General features: G+C 33.0%; 1 protein-coding gene and 1 pseudogene across 2 annotated transcripts; one reads left to right on the forward strand and one right to left on the reverse strand.

Moving 5' to 3' along the window:
• Positions 1–55: 55 nt before the first annotated feature.
• On the forward strand, positions 56–1,198 carry LOC115958377 (MYB-like transcription factor ETC3). The gene is made up of 3 exons (XM_031076793.1): positions 56–376; positions 909–993; positions 1,088–1,198. Exons 1-3 carry the CDS (start codon positions 307–309, stop codon positions 1,173–1,175), a joined length of 243 nt encoding a protein of 80 aa, XP_030932653.1. The 5' UTR covers positions 56–306; the 3' UTR covers positions 1,176–1,198.
• A 5,778-nt stretch (positions 1,199–6,976) lies between these two features.
• On the reverse strand, positions 6,977–19,544 carry LOC115958589 (annotated as a pseudogene). Its single transcript, XR_004084558.1, has 14 exons — positions 19,106–19,544; positions 18,328–18,445; positions 17,109–17,164; positions 16,900–16,949; positions 16,697–16,796; positions 15,850–15,959; positions 15,589–15,716; positions 11,658–11,724; positions 11,397–11,480; positions 10,584–10,646; positions 10,301–10,445; positions 8,533–8,700; positions 7,808–7,905; positions 6,977–7,658 (listed from the first exon to the last, which is right to left on the reverse strand). The product of XR_004084558.1 is annotated as a tRNA nucleotidyltransferase cca2-like (transcript).
• Positions 19,545–19,955: the final 411 nt, after the last annotated feature.

Here is a 19,955-nt window from a genome sequence, read left to right on the forward strand (position 1 = left end):
TGTATAGTTATATAAAACTCGTAGCTATATTCCCTAAGGAATTGAGTATGTTCTGAACGCTCTGATATAGTGTTTGTTAAATAAATCACTTCAGTCACCAAACACAGCGACCCTTGCCAACTAACATTCTACTCCTACTATGTCCCTTTTTTTTCCCACCTTCCATTCTTCACTTGAGGACTTTCTCTCTAGGGCTCAGTATTTAAGATTAAGAGCCACGACTAAACCTACATATCTCCCATAGCTTCTTCTTACTGACAACTAAAGTCCTAAATTCTCTCTATATCTTTCTGTTCAGCATAAAATATGGCTTCCTTGGATCACTCTACTTCTACTGATATCGATGATTCTACTACTACTACTTTGGACTCTAAAGGTGACCCCTCTATTTAATGTCAATAATGTCCTTGTCTTTTTCATTTTTTTTTTTGTAATAAATTAAAAGTTAATATCAATAAGGCTAGCTATGAGTATTAGTTATATAATCCATAATGTAAAAATTTTAAAAAGTTAAAACTCGTCATTATGTCTTCAGTTTATCATTCTTTTGCTTGTTTTTTTTGTCTTGTCTCTTATGGAGTTTATGCTTTTCATGTAACATAAAGTAAATTTCTATGCACCCATTTCAATACTGATGGCCATTCTGCTTTGGTATCCATTATAAATCTTCTTTTGAGGAATAATAATATTACTACTAAATTTCTTTTGATGTTTTAATGGGGTTGAAAAAAAAATATGAAACTTGTTTGTAATTAAAAAAAGCTTTTCCTTAATACCTAGATATTAACCAGTTTGATAGTTTTGTTTCCCTTTTTGTGTTCTTTTCTCTCCACGGATACTAAATAGTAAATATATGCCCATATATGCCTGTGTTTTCTCATTTAGACCACTGTACTAATTTGCTGCAGAAGATAACAATAAAGAGACTGAGCTACAATTCTCATATGATGAAGAGACACTAGTTATAAGAATGTTTAATCTTGTTGGTGAGAGGTACGCACACATACTCTCTCTCTCTCTCTCTCTCTGTTATTCTTTTCTTATTTTATTGTACTAATTAATATTGCATGTGGCTTAAATTACACAGATGGTCTCTAATTGCTGGTAGAATCCCTGGAAGAACAGCTGAGGAAATTGAGAAATACTGGAATTCAAGATACTCCACAAGCGAATGATATATCTTTAAGATATTTATAAAGAAAAGAAAAGAAAAAAGTGTTTTATTGTGATCAATAAAAATTGGATGTCATTCGGAACTTTGGAGTTAGATATGGTTTTTATTTATTTATTATTATTATAAACGTCTTGTAACATATATATTAAACGCAATATTTAACGCGTCTGGATGTATTTCTTTCCTGTCGATCTTTAGAAGGTAAAGAGCCCATGCCCTAACGAATTAAAATTTGTGATTATTATCAACTCTTTTTTTTTTTTTTTTTTTTTTTTTTTTTTGTGGGTCTGTTTTCTTTGCTAGAAGAAAATAATTTTATTTCTTAAGTGACATATAATGGATGAGATAGGTTGAAGTAGGGTTTGGATTATAATCTTGAAAAGTAATGCTAATATACATACACTTCTTTTCTATCTCATCCCTACCACACTCATATGTAGAGAGAATCAAATAAATTATTTGAAAGGAAGGTTCTCTTAATCTGCCCTAAAAAGTTATAAAAATTTTAGTACTAATTATTTTAGAATAATACTATGAATACCATAAATTTTACTGCATTGTGCTTATAATTATACTGATATGTATTATATATGGTTGAAGCTCACTAATTACATTTATTATCACATTAATTAGTAAGTTTTATGTAACAAAACTTATAATACCTTTAACATTTTATGTAATCAATGACACTTAATGCTAAACAAGATAATCACATTATGAGACTAGCTACAGTGACACTCTTAATTATGAGAGAAAGCAATCATAATGAATCTGTAAGTCACGTAAGTGGTGGTTTAAAGATCAAAAAATTCAATACGAGGAAATGAATGCAAATAGTTTTTATTATTTTTAAATAATTGTTTTTAAACGGTTAATGAGAGTTATGGATGAAAGCATTAGGGGTGAGTGTAAATGTGGAAGGATGAAAATATGATCAAAATAAAACTTGTCTGACGAAAATAAAACCAAACTAAAATGGCGTAATTTATATTCAATTAATATATAATTTGTTTTATCATCACTTATATGATAATATATACCAAATCTAATAAATATTTCAACTAGAATTATATTTACAATATCTACAATCAAATTGATGATTTTGTAATTAACATGTAATTAATATAACTACATAAGCGAAGAGTTGATTTTGTATGAGACTGGAGTACGGATGGATACATTATTATTATTTTTTTATCATACTTAGGGCCTATTTGAGATTCGCTTATTTTGTTGAAATTGAAAATTTTTTATTGAAAGTACTATAAATAAAGGTAAAAGTTAGCTGAAATAGTATAATAGGATCCATGAATAATATCAAAAAGTGTAGTGAGACCCATAAATAGTAGCAAAATAAGCTGAATAGTAAAATAAGTTAACAAAAATAATTTTTGCCAAACATACACTTAAAAGGTAATGTTCATTTCTGTTGTGGACCTTGTGTTGCTCTAAATTAGAGATTGTCATGGATGAAAACCGTTAAAATAAGAGTTGAAGACATACATATATGATTTAATCAAAGAAAAATAATTAATTAAGAGGGGAAAAAAGGACTAATTTAAAAAAAAATACTCGTGTTGTAAACTAGCTTATTCTCCTAAAATTAAAATACTAATTACAAAGCTATATTTTGTCTTGTTGTGCTCAATAAAATCTGATCCACTTGCTTAAATTCATGTTGTCCCAAAATAAATTCATGCGTTTATGAATGGAAGATACGTGTCAATACATTGATTCAATACGATTGTGCATCCTATCGATATACATACACAATTATGATATATATTAGAGAAATTTGATATTCACAATACGTTTATAATAAATCTTATATGGCAGGTTGAGCATTCCCAATACACCCATAATTCAATGTGTTGTACACAGATATCGTAAGGTATATACTAACAACCATGCCAAAAATAAATAAATAAAATTCACAATTAGTGGATGTTCTATCACTATATTGATATAGCTTACAACCATTTAAGTCGAAAAACTTCAAAAATTACCATCAAAATACTGTCTTCTCATAAAAATAAAAATAAAAACAAAAACTATCTTCAACGACAAATTCTTCAAATTCTGTCATAGGTTCATTTCTCGACCTTGCTACTTTCTTATTTTTAGAGTTTCTTCTTCAACGTCAACTTGTAGTTTTGGATCTTCAAACCTTTATATTGATATCTTCTTTTTTAACTGTTGCACATAAAACTCGTATTGATTGTTATATTAAAATGTCGTCATTTTATCTTTTTCTCGATCATAATGATAGGAAAAAAAAAAATTGCTTTGTCAATGACCTCGTTCTAGCACATATGAATGAATTTACTTTCCCCCTTGAATTCTATATGTATAGTATTGCATCTCATCCTACCAATTTGCAACATTAGCTTTCGAGATTATCAAGAACCTTTCAAAACTAAACAACCAATTAAGAATAGTATTTCAACCTAACATTCCAATGATTCCATCGAAGTATGGAATCTTATCATAAGCATGAGTGCATAAACTGACGTACAAGTTGGCTTGATCTTTCCATGATTATTTCTACTATTATCATGATTCTTATAGGCACTTGGTCTTAAATCGATTAGAATGTCATCTTATAGAGATCTCTATATTCATTCTTGGGGTATATACTATATAGCACAGATGAGTCTACGTTTCACGATCAATGCCAATAATTGTGATTAATTGTCTTCAACTTTGTCACCTTATTAGTAACAAAATCTTATATATATATATATATATATATATATATATCAACTGATTAAATAAAAAATAAAAAAAGAACAAAAACGAAAATTTCAATCTCATTCTAGTTAGATACAAATCCATAAATCTGATTACAAGAAACTCTAATTATGATGAGCCATTTTGGGGTAAATTTTGATGAGTCTATTACTTCCTAGGGTCATCGCAAATAATATTAAACCCAACATATTAGATATTGTGTAAGGGTACTACATAGTGTGAGCCTTAAATAGTACGTTTAAGATTTAAGAATGGGAAAATTATGATATCTCATATTATAGATTTTATTATAATATTAAATTGTATAAGTGTATGTTGCACAGGTATATCTTGAATCTCATAGCAAACATTTACAGAGTTGATCTTAGCTGTACAAGTGATTACAAGTAGTACCTATTGTATTGCACAAATGTGGAGTATTGTACAAATATGACTAGTGCTTCATTAGGTTGTAAAATAATAATAATAATAATACACACATATATATAATGACCACACTTTCATTAAAAAATTCAAGGAAATTGATGGGACTGACGAAGTCTACTGTCTCAGATGAGCTAAGCAAATATCTTCGTCAATAGATCCACATCACTGGCGAAGGTAAGGAAGCCATTCAATGCAATTAATAATACCACGGACGGTTACGAGACCAGCTGTATAGACCGTTGAGGCCCATCAAAGCTTATATTATAGAGCATAAAGCGTTACCAAGATAGGCATTAAAACCACAATAATAGCCACAACGGCTAGGAGGAGTGGAAACATATATAAACCCCTCACAACATCAACACAAGGTACACAGACACACCTAAAATCACTGATAGTTATTCTGATATTTTGTGTTATTCTCTAAAGGCTTCCTTGTACTAATTTTGGCATCGGAGACATTGTGGCAGACATCACACCGGTGACCACCTTGAGGGAGCCATCTTACCATATTTGCAGGGACACAGACGAGGACTCAGCTCCATCTAGACGTACTTATAAAAACTGATGATTTGCACTTTATCAAAAATAAATTAAATCCCACAAATCTAAAATTTCAAAAGTAGCAGCACAAAAATAATCAAAAAGTAATAAATCATAAAAATGGCCCATATTGTGTCTTACAACATTTTTGTACCCTTATTAAGTCATTATCATTTTTTTTTTTTAAGAATGAAGGAAGATTTTATTAATGAACTTGTATTACATCGGATGTTAAGTAATGTTTCAACATAAAAAAAAAAAAAAAAAATATATATATATATATATATATATATATATGGAGCATCCCCTAAACATACCTCAGCTCTTACCACATCTTGAGCATACCTAGCTAGCTTATAGGCTGCTGTGTTCGGTGTTCCCTTGCCTATCTACATATGGGATAGACCATGCAATTGCATAAAGCTCTGAATGCATTCCTTACTTCGTCAAGCATGTCACCAACTATGGAGAAATCAGGTTCATTTTCTGTGAGTGCTTTTATTGTTGTTAGCGAGTCTCCTTTGATAATCACATTTTGTATATTGACATTCTTCGGAAAAGAGAGGGCTTGGATAATTGGATTACTGTTGCTGCCTCAATTTCTTTGGCTACATTGACAAATAACCATCTTCTCTCTTTTACTCAACATAACTATTAGCTCACCCTTGTCATTCTGAATTATCACACCTACACCTACTTCACTAGTGTCCTTAAAATTTAAAAATAACCTCATTGATATTCATCTTATATAAATTGGTTGGAGGCAACATCCAATAGTGTCCTTAAAAAGAGCCCTTGAAGTGGAGTTCAAATGATAATCTAATGGTAATGATATCTTTTGTAGTATCTTATGTTTGTGATTCGAATTTCACTTTCCCTCTCTCTTATTATATCTTTCTATAAATAAATAAATAAGAGCTTTAGTGGTCTAATTATACTCATTTAGGAGTTCGCACCTACACCTACTTCACTATTGTCCTTAAAATTTAAAAATAGCCTTAGCGATATTCCTACTATAAAAATCGGTTGGAGGCAGAACCCATTAGTGTCCTTAAAAAGAGCTCTCGAGATGGAGTTTAAATGATAATCCAATGGTAATGACATTTTTTATGGTATCTTATGTCTGTGATTTGAACCTCACCTCTCCCCTCCCTTATTATCTTCCAATAAATAAATAAATAAGAGTTTTGGTGGTTTGATTATACACATTTAGGAGTTCTCTCTCGTTCTTCTACAATGACAACTGGCCCCTTTCATTTCCTTTGAATCCTTGAGTAATTATTTTTGTTTCATATATTCCATGTCGTAACAGAGAAAGCTCCAGGTCCATTCCTTGCCTATGATCCAGAACTTCCCACTCCAAAACTACCATATCCATGCCATTTGAGATTAGTCCAAGGTTTAAAATAGACAAAACCAAAAGTGGAGGAATTACACTGTTCCTCAAACTTTCACCGACTTCTAAAGATAAGCATGAGAAGCTTGTAGAAATATATGTACTTGAGACACCTAAGAAAGCTTCTGGTGATTCCTTATAAGTTGTCTTCTTTATACTCCATTCTTTCTATATATATATATAGAGTAACATTCTTTTGTAGTAGACGACGAATAATAATACAAGTCTTTCTTCCATTCTTTCTTCATTTTCACCTTGTTTTTGTAATTGGTATTAGAGCCTCCTACCTATTTACATATACACTGAAACACTGATACACTGCTATTCTTGTGAGTTCTATGAAGTAAGTCTCCCCCACCTCCTCCCCATTCCCCCCCCCCCCCCCCCCCCAAAAAGACTATCATGTTGCAAGATTAACATCCCAATTGAAAAAATTATATCAATGTCCCCCCCCACCATCTAACCTAGATGTTAAAATCAGACGGATATTGTGCAATTAAGAAAAAAATACACTAATTGGTTGTAATGATTAACGAAGATCACAATTTTTGTTCAATTTAACTCTCAATTAACACAATATAGTGCATACTAATATAATTCACTCAAATTAGGATGTCAATCAATAAAATGTTAGTTTTGCGGAGACAAAATAAATAGGGTAAAAAAAGTGCAATTCGTCACCAAAAAAAATTAGCATTGCTATTTTAACCATTATGGATGAAACTTTTACAGCTTGGTTACTCTTTGATCACAAGAGCACAAAATAGAAGGTAGCAAATTTGGTGGTAACCATCATTTTGCACGAATGCTTGTACAAAAGTGTCATTTGTCCATGCTTGTAGAAAGTGGCGAATTTACCAGGACAGGTGCTAAGTCGCTGCCTATGGAGAAATTCAATAACATTGAGAAATTTTTATTTACATTAACAATAAGCATGGAGATTCATTCTCTTTGAGTGGGCAGGAGATCATCAGTTGGACCAATAATTCTCTTGCATCTATATTGTGTGAACCATATGTTGTGAGAAAGATGATGCACTATATATTTGAAGCATTTTCTTATCTCAAATGTGGCAGGAGTGCTGGTGCCCCCTAATTGAATAGCCACAGTAACTCCAATCCCAGAAATCCATCAGGGAACCACACCATGTCTCAGCAATTTCTGGCAACTAGCAGTCAAGCTTCTCCTTCAGTGCAAGCCAGAGTGCTCTCACCAATTGGTCCAGATGAGATTCGCCATGAGTACATCTCAAAGAGTCGATAGTTACTCTGTCTTTACACGCTTAGAATGGCTTTGCCTCATCCAATCAGTGCATTCCTCTGCAGTTCCATAGGGATGGGCTAGTTGCCACGCAAGCAATTTTTTTTGCTGCTTAATGAATGAATTTAGTGTCACCAGCAATTATAATGAGACAAAAACTCTCACACAGATTCGGTATTTTTATAAGTTCCAAAATAATTTTTGGCACTAGAAACAAACCCCCCTCTTTTCCCTCAAAAAAAAGAAGAAACACTTACCCAAACCCTAATAAGTGGTCCTCCAGCTTTAAGCTGCAAGACACTCATAATGTCCTTCCCATTGACCAGTGGTTTTGCATCCCACACTTTCTCAAGACCTGTATTCAATTAATAAATAAACAGATAATGATAAAAAGGATTTGCAAGAATCCTTCCCAAGACTTGATGAGCATTAGGATTAACTAATGTTTCCCAACAAGGAAAGCATAACTACTCCAAAAGAATATAATGATTTTTGCCGCCTTCTAGTTTTGTTGGCAATTAATATATTTCAATACTGGGCCACTCCTATAGATAATTATGCATGGATGGACTTCACAAAATCAGAGAATTAGAAGGCAGTGAGCAGATACTGGAAAATTGAAAACTCCATGATTGAACACTGCAAATCATGCAGATTTTCAGATATGAAAAATTGAAGGCAATAGACTTCTATGGCTTTGAAAGCATGAGGTTTCATAGAGTAACAATCAGTTATGGCATGTTACTTAGACAAAGATATTAGACCACAGATGTCACTTGCCACCAATAAATATGGAAGTCCAAAGCATATTTAGCACGTAATCCTTTGAAGGCCTCCTAAGTTTAAAATGAAAGTTTGAGAAAATGTCGCTCACCACCAATAAATATGGAAGTCTAGAGCATATTTAGCACGCAATTCTTTGAAGGCCCCCTAAGTTTAAAATGAAAGTTCGAGAAAATAGTGAAAGAGACATTGTCCATACCTAATTTAGCAATGGCACTTTCAACTGCCTCAAATAGATCTCTTTGCTTGTCCAATTGAAAGTGCTGCTTTGGAAAATCTTCTGTACAATCAACTTCAGTGGGATATAACAATGTAGACAACAACAAGGTCACTCGCCAAAAATCTTTGATTTCTCGTAGAAGTAATCTTGTATAGGTAAGAACAAAATGTTAGCCATAAGAAAGTTATGCAACTTAAAAATTACAATAAGAAGTTAGATTACATGATTAGGTAACAAAATATATTAGAAACCAATAAAGGAGTGTTATTTAACCAAATTATAAAAAAGGCCCACTTCTGGATCTAGATTGATTCAGTGTCTAGTCAAAATTCACAACTTTTATTTTGATTATCAAAATGATCGGTCCAAAACCAAATTGGAAAAAAATATTCACTTTCATTGTCACAGCCGGATGCATGTCCCACACATATATTCCTTGAACACAAAGACATATAACCTTTTTTTACACATTTAACTTAATTCTATCTTTAATGGAATTATTTGCAATTGGAACTATAATAATTCAAAATAACCCCACAAATTTTAATTTGCAAGTTGTGGAGTTTCTAGCAAGTTGGCAAGGCAGGTTTGGTAGATGTGGCAATGTCACGAATTGGAGAGAGAGGAAAGCTAGGAATTTTTGAAGGATGTGAAATATTTGTACTTGATCTGAAGCTTTTATTCTTCAAATCTTTATTTGAGTGGATAAATGATTCCAATCTGTTCTCTTTTGCCAAGCTGAGATGCTTGATGCCTGTACTTTTAGTGCTCACTGTTGGTGTACCTATTGTACACAGTGCATGGGTTGTGCTCAATGAAATATTTACTTATAAAAAAATACTGATTTATTTGGATATTGAAAGAAGAGATTAAATTCTTTTATAAGTTTTTGAAACTTTAAATTATATGAAGATTTTTAAAATCATTTATTTCATTATGTACCAAACCTCAGTTAAAATTTTTAGTCCCAGATCATTTATACAACTATTATTGGAGTAGGGCTTTTTGGTGCCCATTTTTTTAAATTAAAAAAAAAAAAAAAAAAAAAAAAACTCATCACATAAGTCACAACAAATTTAAAGAAGAAAAAAAAACTAATAAATGGGATGGAAAACAATAAATTATAAATACCTAGACATTATGTTACATTTAAAACACAGTAGAATTGTAATTGTTCTAAACTTATTTATTACGTTTATTTCCTCCGTTCATTTTCATTCTCTTATGGGTCTCTCTCCTATTGTTCTCCTATTACTATTAACCATCTTCATTTACAACTTTTCTATGGTTCCAGAATCCAAACTAATCAAGCAAGACTACAAATGGAAAGATAAGTGCATCAAAGTTCAATTACTCATGAGTTAATATTTCAAATTCTATTCCATTTCCTATATTTCCTTTTCTTTTTGGGGATGGGGCTCTCTCTCTCTCTCTCTATATATGTGTGTGTGTGTGTGTGCGGCGCGTGCGCTACAAATTTTCCACTATACCATTCCCTTGACTGTACAAAATAATTCTGCTGGGTTTCTTTGAACACACACAAGCGCATGCAAGTTGTCTTTATGCATTAATACCTGAATGGAGATACGATTTTACTAAACTGTTTTAAGGGTAATAGTGGGTGCACTAAACAAAACAGAACTTCGATAGACTTTAATTAAGGTTTTGCCCACAACAATTAGAAACAGAATCTTCATTCTGCAGATAATGAAAAAAGGATATACAATGCAGTATATAGAAACCATACCTGTCAGTACCCGAAGTTTTGAAGTAAGAGGGACATCATCCAATCCTCTTCCCCAATTAACTTCAATGGGTTGGATGTTCCCATCGGACACTAGGAAAGGAATCAAAGATAAGAATTTGTCCAATGCACTGTGTAGATTTACAACCTACAGTAAAGAAAAAATTGTGACCAAACTATTATATCTGCAGATTAAAGAAATACTGAAATAATATACGTTAGAACTTGTAATTTAAACCAAAATATCTAATGTTAGAAACTTAAAAGAGAGTAGGCTTAAGCTTACTGTCTCAGCATCACTGGCTTTTCGCTTAAGAGACTCCCGGAAAATGTAATTGACAACAGGTATCTGTAGTTCAAGAACGAACTCTAGCATAATTAAGGAATAATCTAAAAAATTTGGAAAGCTACATTCAGGAACAAGCATAGATATCAAGTACAGAAATTATTATCAGCCACTTAAAAGCATAATTAATGAATAATCTAAAAAATTCCAAAATATTATACTTTGGCCCTTGAAATAAAATATTAAAAAAAGTTACTGAGGATTAAACTCTTACTCCTTTCTTCAGTATCATTCTCCCTGAAACCAAGAAAACCAATCAAGACATATAACAATAGATGGAACCCACCAGGTCATTTCCACTTAAGATTCAAGCAGAGTAAAAGCTGCTGCAGTGGCAGCACAATAGATGACCACTCACTTTGTGGATTACATCATTCAGCTCCCAGTACGGTAGACAACAAGAATCATTTCAGCTAGGCTATTTCACCCAAGAGAGGGAAAAATCTTTGTTTTGGCAACAAAGATTTTTATTACACTTCTTTAAAACATATTCAGTCCTGTTCTCCCGAAAAGCCTAGTCCTGGGATTTTATATATATAATATTTTTTTCCCTTTTGGGGGGAAGGGATTGATAACACTAAAAGAAAGAAGGGTCAATGAATCTGTATTGTCAAAACAACATAGTTACTAATACCAGTTGAACAATGCACTTTGCTACATGTGCAATAATGATAATGCTAGTACAACAGGCCATTCAACCGGTAAGATGGAAGCCACAAACACGATGGATAAGAAAAGGGATAGAGATAGTACCTTTTTGGCCTTGTTATCTTTATATATGGTCTTCCTAAATGGGAGAAACAAGGCAGCGTACAAGGACAGCCTTCGTTGTTCATCCTAAGATTCACATGTTACACAAAACGATAATTCCAAGAATAACACAAGAAACTAAACATAGAAGAGTAGAGGATGAACTAGAACCACTATTGATAATGATACATAACTGCAAACAACAAATGAGAGTAATGTGAGAAAATTAAGTAGATATATAATGTTCATATAGTAGCCACTTACATTGAAAGTAGAGTCTCCAATCAATTGAATGAGGCTCCATGTAGCATCTAAGTAACCAATGCTAATCCTATACAAGGTAAATGGAAATAACTGAGAATGAAAAACATACAAAAGTGGAAAACAAAACACATGAAAAGCAAAAGGCTGATTATGTGCAAGGAATTCTGTCTGATTACATGTAACTCTTAAAAGGCATGTTGATCAAACCTGAGTATAGACATAAATGCTGAAATTTGGGCCTTTTTTTTTTTTTTTTTTTTTTATTAAATGCTTCACATATCATAAAAAAAAAAGGCCATAAATATTTGAAGTCAAAAGGCACACTGTAAGGTACTGGGGACTCCAACAGCCTAGGATGCGTCCAAGCTGAAGCTGAGTCTGGTGCATTTTTAATACAAGAAATTCACAAAAATGCTTGGGGAGGGAAAAGAGTCAAACACTTCTCCAAACTGGTTAACCAACCAAGCTAAGGAATATCTTGGCATATTAACGGTTGGACCATTGTCCATTAGAAAAGGAGGATGATACCCCATAAATTAATAACATATTGTCTAGATATTATTGCTGCAAGATCAAGAGAAAGAAACAGAGGTTGAACCAAAGAAGAACAAGGACCAAAAGATTTTATGCGTAACTTGTCAACAATTCTTGAATCATCTATAGTTCATAAATTTTCTTCTAAGGAGTGAAAAATAAAATACATAAAACAAAAATATTGACTAGAATGAAACTAAACTAATATAGCATTAAATAATATTATTATTAGAAAGATCTCCTTAACTTCGCACCTTCAGCACTAAATATTCCTGCAATTGTGCCTCACTGCACCTGGCACTTCTTTAGCTACTAGGTGCGCTTTTTATATAACTGACAAGGCCACTCAGAACCAATCCTATTCCTATTCATGTAATCATTTTATCCTTAATATTAATATGCATGAAAAAACTAAAGAGTTTGTACCCAATAACATTATTTGAGGAACTTTTTGATTCATATACTTTTTTTTTGATAAGTAAGGAAGTTTTATTGAAAAGAGACTACTTCATACAAAATGACTCAATAAACATAGGAATAGAATCTCTATTCATGCCTCCCTGAGCTAGAGACCAATCAAACAAAGTCCCAACAAAATGAGCTAGAAGCTAGTCCCTAGAACTCTCCAAGTCCTCAAACGTTCTCCTACTCCATTCTCACCAAAGGTTCCACATCAAACTAAGGGGAACCATATTCCAAATATCCAATGAAATTTTTTCCAAACCAACTCTGCCAACCAAACAAAATATCTTTCACACTCCTTGGCAATACCCAGGAGATGCCAAAAGACGTCAATACAAAACACCACAATTGATAAGCCACCTTGCAATGAATTAAAAGGTGATTCACCCCCTCCCCACTATACCGACACATACAACAGCAAACCACTATAGTATATTCTCCCTTCCTAAGATTGTCACAAGGATCTTCCCCCACACAGCCGTCCAAATAAGAAAGGACACTCTCCAAGGGGCTCCCTTCACTCCCCAAAAGGGTGCTAGTTCCATATCTTTCCTACAAATTGGGCTAAGGAAGTATATCAAAGCTCGTCATACTACTAGCACTACACCAGTTAGGTAACCAGGATGGATGACATGGGATAGAATTGTGTGATAGGCTCTGAGACCTATATGATGCAGGATCCTTAAGAAAGTCAGCACCATAATAGGTTTCTTGATAAGTTCCTGAAGGATTCTTGGATTTAGTTTGATGTTTAAAGGACTTAGTGGTGGCAAGATTGTAAGAACAGTACTTATAAAAATTTAAATAAATAAATAAAAAGAGTGAATCTCTTTTTTATAAGTAAAAGAAATTTTAAATGATGAAGCCCTAGCTCAAATTACACCTCCTCTCCTACCATAGATTCAAGAATGTGTGTGACATACCAATCATGAATGAAGGCCCTAGTACAAGAGGGGTTATACAAGAGCACAACCAAAAAACGAACATATGAAGTTACAAAGTGTGTGTGTGTGTATATATATATATTAATTAATTTTTTATTAAAAAAACTAAAAGAATTACAAGCAAGATCTCCAATACCCCTTAACCATTCAGACAAGGATCTTAAGAATAGAAGTCCCAAACAACGTGGTCTAAACTCCTTCAAGCATCATAGAAGTTCTCCCCCTCCAAAAACACCAAGTCAAACATAATGGAATAGCATACCACACATAAAATGTTTCTTAATATTACCTAGCCTAAAAGATACATCACTGAATTTGGCATTACCCAATAAACTTCAGTAAGGCAAAAACCTAGAGATCGAAGCTCTCTTTTTTATTGGTAAGTTACATCCCATTATTATAAGAGTAAATCAATTTAAGCTAGAGCTCATCGGCAGCAACCAAATCTCATTAGCTATAGCACAATGCAAGAAAAGATGATTAATTGTCTCCCAGCAACTTTTTGCACATACAACACCAACCAACCATGATTATGTTTTGCCTACAAAGGTTATCCACCATCAAGATTTTACCATGAACAACTGTCAAAACAAAGACTTAACCTTCTTTAGAGATTTACAACCGTCCAAACAAAGACTTCAACCTTCTTTAGAGATTTTGTCTTCCTAATTGCTCTCCAAAAGAAATCTATCCTTGATTCTACTTGAAAGGCTTGATAGTAAGATCTCACATCAAACATCCAGTTCATGGATAAAGGCTAACCCATCCAAACCATGCCTCTCCCAATAGAGAATCTCAAAAAATATCTCAACAAATTCAAGTTACCAATCATGCAAAGCTCGAGATAAAGTTGGACACCAATGAAGAACCTTGACTCTATGAGTGTACTTTTATCTTTAAAGAATTTGATGGCTGCTTGGTGTAAAAAAATTTATAAAAAGAAAAAAGAAAAAAAAAGATTGAATGAGGGAAAAAAGAAAACACCGTAAGCAATCACACGAAGAAGAAACAATAAAACTGCCAAAGCTAAAAAAAAAAAAAAAAAAAAAAAAACTGACTGCTAGGATTTTATTGGACTCAAATCTCTCTATGAAATATGAATTGATAATAACAAGATGGCCTTTATGTAGGCTGCTACAATCCTTTTTCAAAAAAGACTAGAATTCCTTTATATTAAAGTAATAAAATAATTTCTGAACCAAGTAGGAAAAGAAAATAGAGAAAGACCAGGAACATAAGATATGACTCATAGGCCTCTTAGACAGCCCATTCCAGCAAGTCTAAAAATCACCAGACTACCCCTTAAACATTAAGTCTCAAGAAAATTCCTTTTTTTGTAAGCAAAGAATAAGAATTAATAACAGCTATGAAAGCTTACTTTAAACTGACCAGAAACTTCTTAATGCAAAGAAACATAAAAGTAAGACTTTTTAGTCACTAAAACAGCCTATGAAGGTAGCCGATTAGATCCCACATCAAAACAAGACCCTTTTTTGTGGAATAATTTCATCTTTGATCTTGCTTTTCCAAGAGCTTTTTGCTGGCTGCGTTAATGGAGCATAGGTGTGTTCACTACAAGTTAAACTTAGACTGCATATTGGACACCTATTAGCGAGTCTCAACTTGTCCAATGAGGAGGAGAATGAAGGAAAGGTGTTATAGCATTGACATTAAAGATGTTATGTAGAAACAACAAGCATTAACAATTAAGAAATACATCAATTATACAAAACTATAGGACTTGTATAACACAGTTATGTGTGTGAAGGGTAGTTTTCACACTACTATTCACTTGGTCCATTGATAATCAAGTTTCACAATTACAACCATCATTTATAAAATTCCAAGCATATCAAAAGCTAAGTGAAATTTTATAGTAAAAATTAACAATTATTGTAGTAACAAGTTACTTCATCCAAGATGTACTTTTTGCCAAAAACATTACCAAGAAAAAGACCTGAAAAATATGATTCCATAAAATTAACAAATACCTATCACAGCCTTCTGACTTGGCAGGCTCAAACTTGGGAGGAAGAGTGAAGACAATCCAAAATAACATCAAATCACAAATATACATCATTGCTTTAACTGGTTGATTTCCAGAGAGCATGAGATCAATCTGCAAAAAGGGGTAACAGGTGAAGTCATAAATAATATTATTCAGTGCATTCATCATAAAAGAAGTTAAGAGTTGTGTTCTCAAATATCACTCAATGTTCAAAGCAACTTAAGTATCAAGATATTGCACATACTTCAACTCCAATGCGCTCTCTGCTAATTTTAGCTGCAAGAGCATCTTTCACTTCATCACAGGAAGCAGCTTCCTTTAGATCTTCATCTAATAGGAATCCAAATCTTGCACCTAAATGAACACAAATGAGAAAATAGTGTTGCAAAAAGCAAGTGTGCATATAGAAGTTTAAAAATTAAAATTATATATATTAAAAAATAAAAAAAATAAAAAAAAAACAAACAAACAAACAAATAAACAAATTGGTGAGTTGAGGGGCCAAATCTACACCTAGGTAATTGCCATGTACCTTACTCAAATTCCTATCGAGCCATTACCCACACGTGCATGCCAACTACAAGATTTATCAAAAAAGATTATACTTTTTCAAATTTTTGTTAGCACACATTTATATTTTTATCACGTACAAAAGTGAAAAGGAAAGAAAAAAAGAAAAATGTCTTCAAGGCTTTCAAACAAAACATGATTTGGTTCAAGATCAACATGCTACGAGGTAGGAGGAAAACAAAAGGCAATATCGGTCAAGCATAAGAGAAAGGATAAAAAATTTAAAAAGTAAAAATAAGAGAGAGAGAGTGTAGGCCAAGACTAGAAGAAAGACATATCCCATAATTAACCAGAAAAATTGCTCTAATAGAGAGAGCTGAATGGTTTAGGAATAGGACTGTTTGGAAGTGTTAATATTAAGCTTAGGTGGAGCTAAGAATATGGGATATTTATTCATAAAGCTAATGGAACTTCACAGAGCAACATTTTTAAAAGATTTAAAAAAAAAAAAGACAACAATAAAAGTTTGCCACAAAAAATAAATGGCAAAGACAATAACAGAAGATAAAATTACAAAATACCAAAACGGATGGCTCGAATAACTTGTAACAGATCATCCAAAAAAAGTAGTCTTCGGAGGTAAAGGGGTCGCTATCTTTCCAGATTTTAGATCTGCAATGCCTGCAATGACAAAACAAAGGCCATAAAACCAAAGTTACAGTTAACATGGTGGGCAGAGTAGCCCAGGAAAAGAAAGGCAAAAGCAAATGAAAACTATATTAACTTCTTTTAGTAAAATCTTCAACTGAATCAGTGTTAATATTGTAGAACAGGCTGAGGAATCAAATGAAATTAATAATTAAGATAAAAAATTTTCAAATCAATGATAATAAATCATCTTACAAATTGTATGCACACAGAGACAGAAAAAAAGGTCATCCTAAGCACCATAATTAGCCCATCATGACGACATGCATTTCCCATGAAAGATACCTGTTGATGGTTAAATCCATTCTGTATGCATCCTCTTCTGCTGTGCCAAATTTTTGCTATAAGCCATAAGTAACCTTTATTAAAGAAAGAAGAGGAATTGGATGTCCCAGAGTGCAAAAAGTGTTTACTTTTAGTTCACTTACATATCAATGGGCAATAAAAATCATGGGAAAATTTTCCTTATGTTCTTTTACATGTAATCAACAGTTCTTTCCTGATAAATGTATGTGAGCACATGAGCACGTGTATGCACAACACACGCGCACAGAGAGAGAAGGAAGACATTAGTCATGAAACACTAGCAGAGCATATGGATATTTTACACAAGCATCATGTCATAAAGAAATCAGCAAAACTCACTAGCCCGTTTCCCCTTAAAGTATTAACTCCCACAATGAAGAATTTGAACTGCTCTTTCAAATGATCAAAGTTTTAGAAGGCTAAAAGATGCTCCCAACATGGGAAAAGTGGGAAAAGAAGAGGGGGGGGGGGGGGGCACTTTTTTGGCAAGGCTTTATGAACAGCAGAGGTCCTTTTCTCTCTCAGAAAGACATAACCTACTAAAGTGTGTCAATTGAAATTTTTTTATAAAAATAAAAAAGAAGGCGCAATGTTGCAGCTGAAAATATTTTAGTTTGAAGCAACACCTTAAACAAGTATTTTACATAAAATCACTGAGCTCTCTCCCCTTTCATAATGAAAATATCAACCACAAGTCATCCCCCAAGCAAAGCTTAAAATCATCTACATATGATTCTATAAGGTTTAGCTTCTATCCTGATATTTGAATGAAAACTACAATTTGTACTAAAACAACATGAGATCACATGTAGCTGAAGAAATGAGAACAAAAACAACCAAGCATTAAGAATGAGAAGAATGAGAAGAATAAGAACATATTCAGAGTCTATCTTCAAACAAAAATTAAAAGAAATAGAACTACGAAAACAAGATGATAGAACATAAGTAAAGCTCAAGATGACCACTGAAAGTATCCCACAACATAAGGCCCCAGTTATGGCAAAGAAATTAGCAAAATCAACCTCATCATTAACCCATTAAAACCTTTTATTGCAAACTTTGAACAGAATTTTCTTAAACACACTAAACGCTAAATAATGGACAAAAATGACCAGAGATATAACATATCAAACAATTTCTTGATTTATTTCAAATAATCATAGAAAATCATAATGAAAAAAATGCGAAAACTATATACCTTTGTAGGAATGCGGCTATTATCACTGTACTCTTCAGACCGTAAGTTTACAAAATCAATCCACATATCAAAAAGGCGCATCCTTGCTGTTTCTAAATGTTTAGACTGTTCAGGATTGCTGAAAATCAAAGTCAAAGGAACCAAACACTTAATAAAATAAATAAATAAAAAGGTTAACAATTGCAAGGTCATGAATATGGTTATCTAATTCAATTCACATTATTCAAGCATCACAGTAATCTATAAAGGAAGTCTAGGCAGCAGAACATAGAATTGAATGTGCCATAGCAAAGAGAGAATGAAGGAAGGAATGAAATTGGAACATGCACCCATATGAAATTATAGAAAGCAAAGAGAAAATTAGAACATAAAAGACATAATTTTACATTGCCTATGAATGTTAGTAGGGTGGGATGTCTAAAATTTGCAGACAAAGTTCAAAAGTAGCCAGTGTACCATATTCTCAAAAGTTGAAAAATGAAACTTCAAGACCTCCACCAAAAAAAAATTAAAGAATGAACTTCGAAGTTTGAACACCATATTTATATACCAATAATGAAATTCCACAAAACCCATTTCATGAAACCCCAAAATACAGGCAAAAAACAATCAAGTACAAAAATCTAGAACAGAGTTTGAACACCATATTTATATGCCAATAATGAAATTCTACAAAACCCATTTCATGAAACCCCAAAATACGGCCAAAAAATAAAAATCAAGTACAAAAATTAAAAAACAAAGAGTTTGAGTGTTGAATTAACATTTGTAGTAGTACCATGGAATAACAGCGACACCTTGGACTTGTTCTCCAGTAGACAACAAGTAGTCCCTGACTTTGTCGACGAATTCACTTCCCAACATGTTGTCGAGAGCGATATCAATGTCGTAGCACTCTTTCCCTAAAAGCTTGTCGCGGACCCAGCCACCTGCGACTCGGAGATGGTGATTGGTGAGGCCAAAATGGCGAAGAGTGGCGAGAAGCCTGTCGAAGATTCTCCGCTCAATCTGTGTCAGTTCAATCCTCTCCCTTACTTCTTCGACCACTGGTGCAGACGCAGAGTTTGTATTTGCCATTATTATCGCTTGGCTCTGCAATGCAAAGGCAAAAACCCTTGCGTTTGGGATTGGGAGTTTGTGCAGGGTATTAGCGAGAGTGAGTGGGAATGAAAAAGCAAAAAAATGGTCAAGATTTGAGGACGAGGAGTCAATTTTGTATATATCTCTTTAATTTTCTAAAAATGTTGCATGCTAGATTTATCAAAATTTACCGCTAATTCATAGATATCAGGTAAAGTTGTAATTTTAAGTTACAATAATTTTTTAGTTAAATTTTATCCATAACAAAAGCAATGCCTCACGGTTTATATTTATCATTTTAGGAATAAGAATCGCCACTTTAACCATACACCCCTCACATTTAAGGCTTCGTTTGGAAAGAAGGAATGAAATGAAATAAAATGAATATTTTTAAAATATTCTTTCCTCCCCTTGTTTGGGAGTTTTAACGGAAAAAATGGAATGAGTAGGAGAGAACACTCATTCCTCTCTATTCCTTTAGGCTTCACTTGGGAGTTCATAAGGGAAGGGAATGGAATGGAATGGAATGATCATAAGAGAATGGAAAG

Source organism: Quercus lobata, chromosome 8 (assembly GCF_001633185.2).
Source record: "Quercus lobata isolate SW786 chromosome 8, ValleyOak3.0 Primary Assembly, whole genome shotgun sequence".
NCBI lineage: Eukaryota > Viridiplantae > Streptophyta > Magnoliopsida > Fagales > Fagaceae > Quercus > Quercus lobata.

Coding starts and splice junctions, on each gene's coding strand:
- LOC115958377 (XM_031076793.1), top strand. CDS start 307: ATGGCTTCCTTGGATCACTCTACTTCTACTGATATCGATGATTCTACT. Junction 377..908: donor TACTACTTTGGACTCTAAAG/GTGACCCCTCTA, acceptor AATTTGCTGCAG/AAGATAACAATAAAGAGACT. Junction 994..1,087: donor TTTAATCTTGTTGGTGAGAG/GTACGCACACAT, acceptor TAAATTACACAG/ATGGTCTCTAATTGCTGGTA.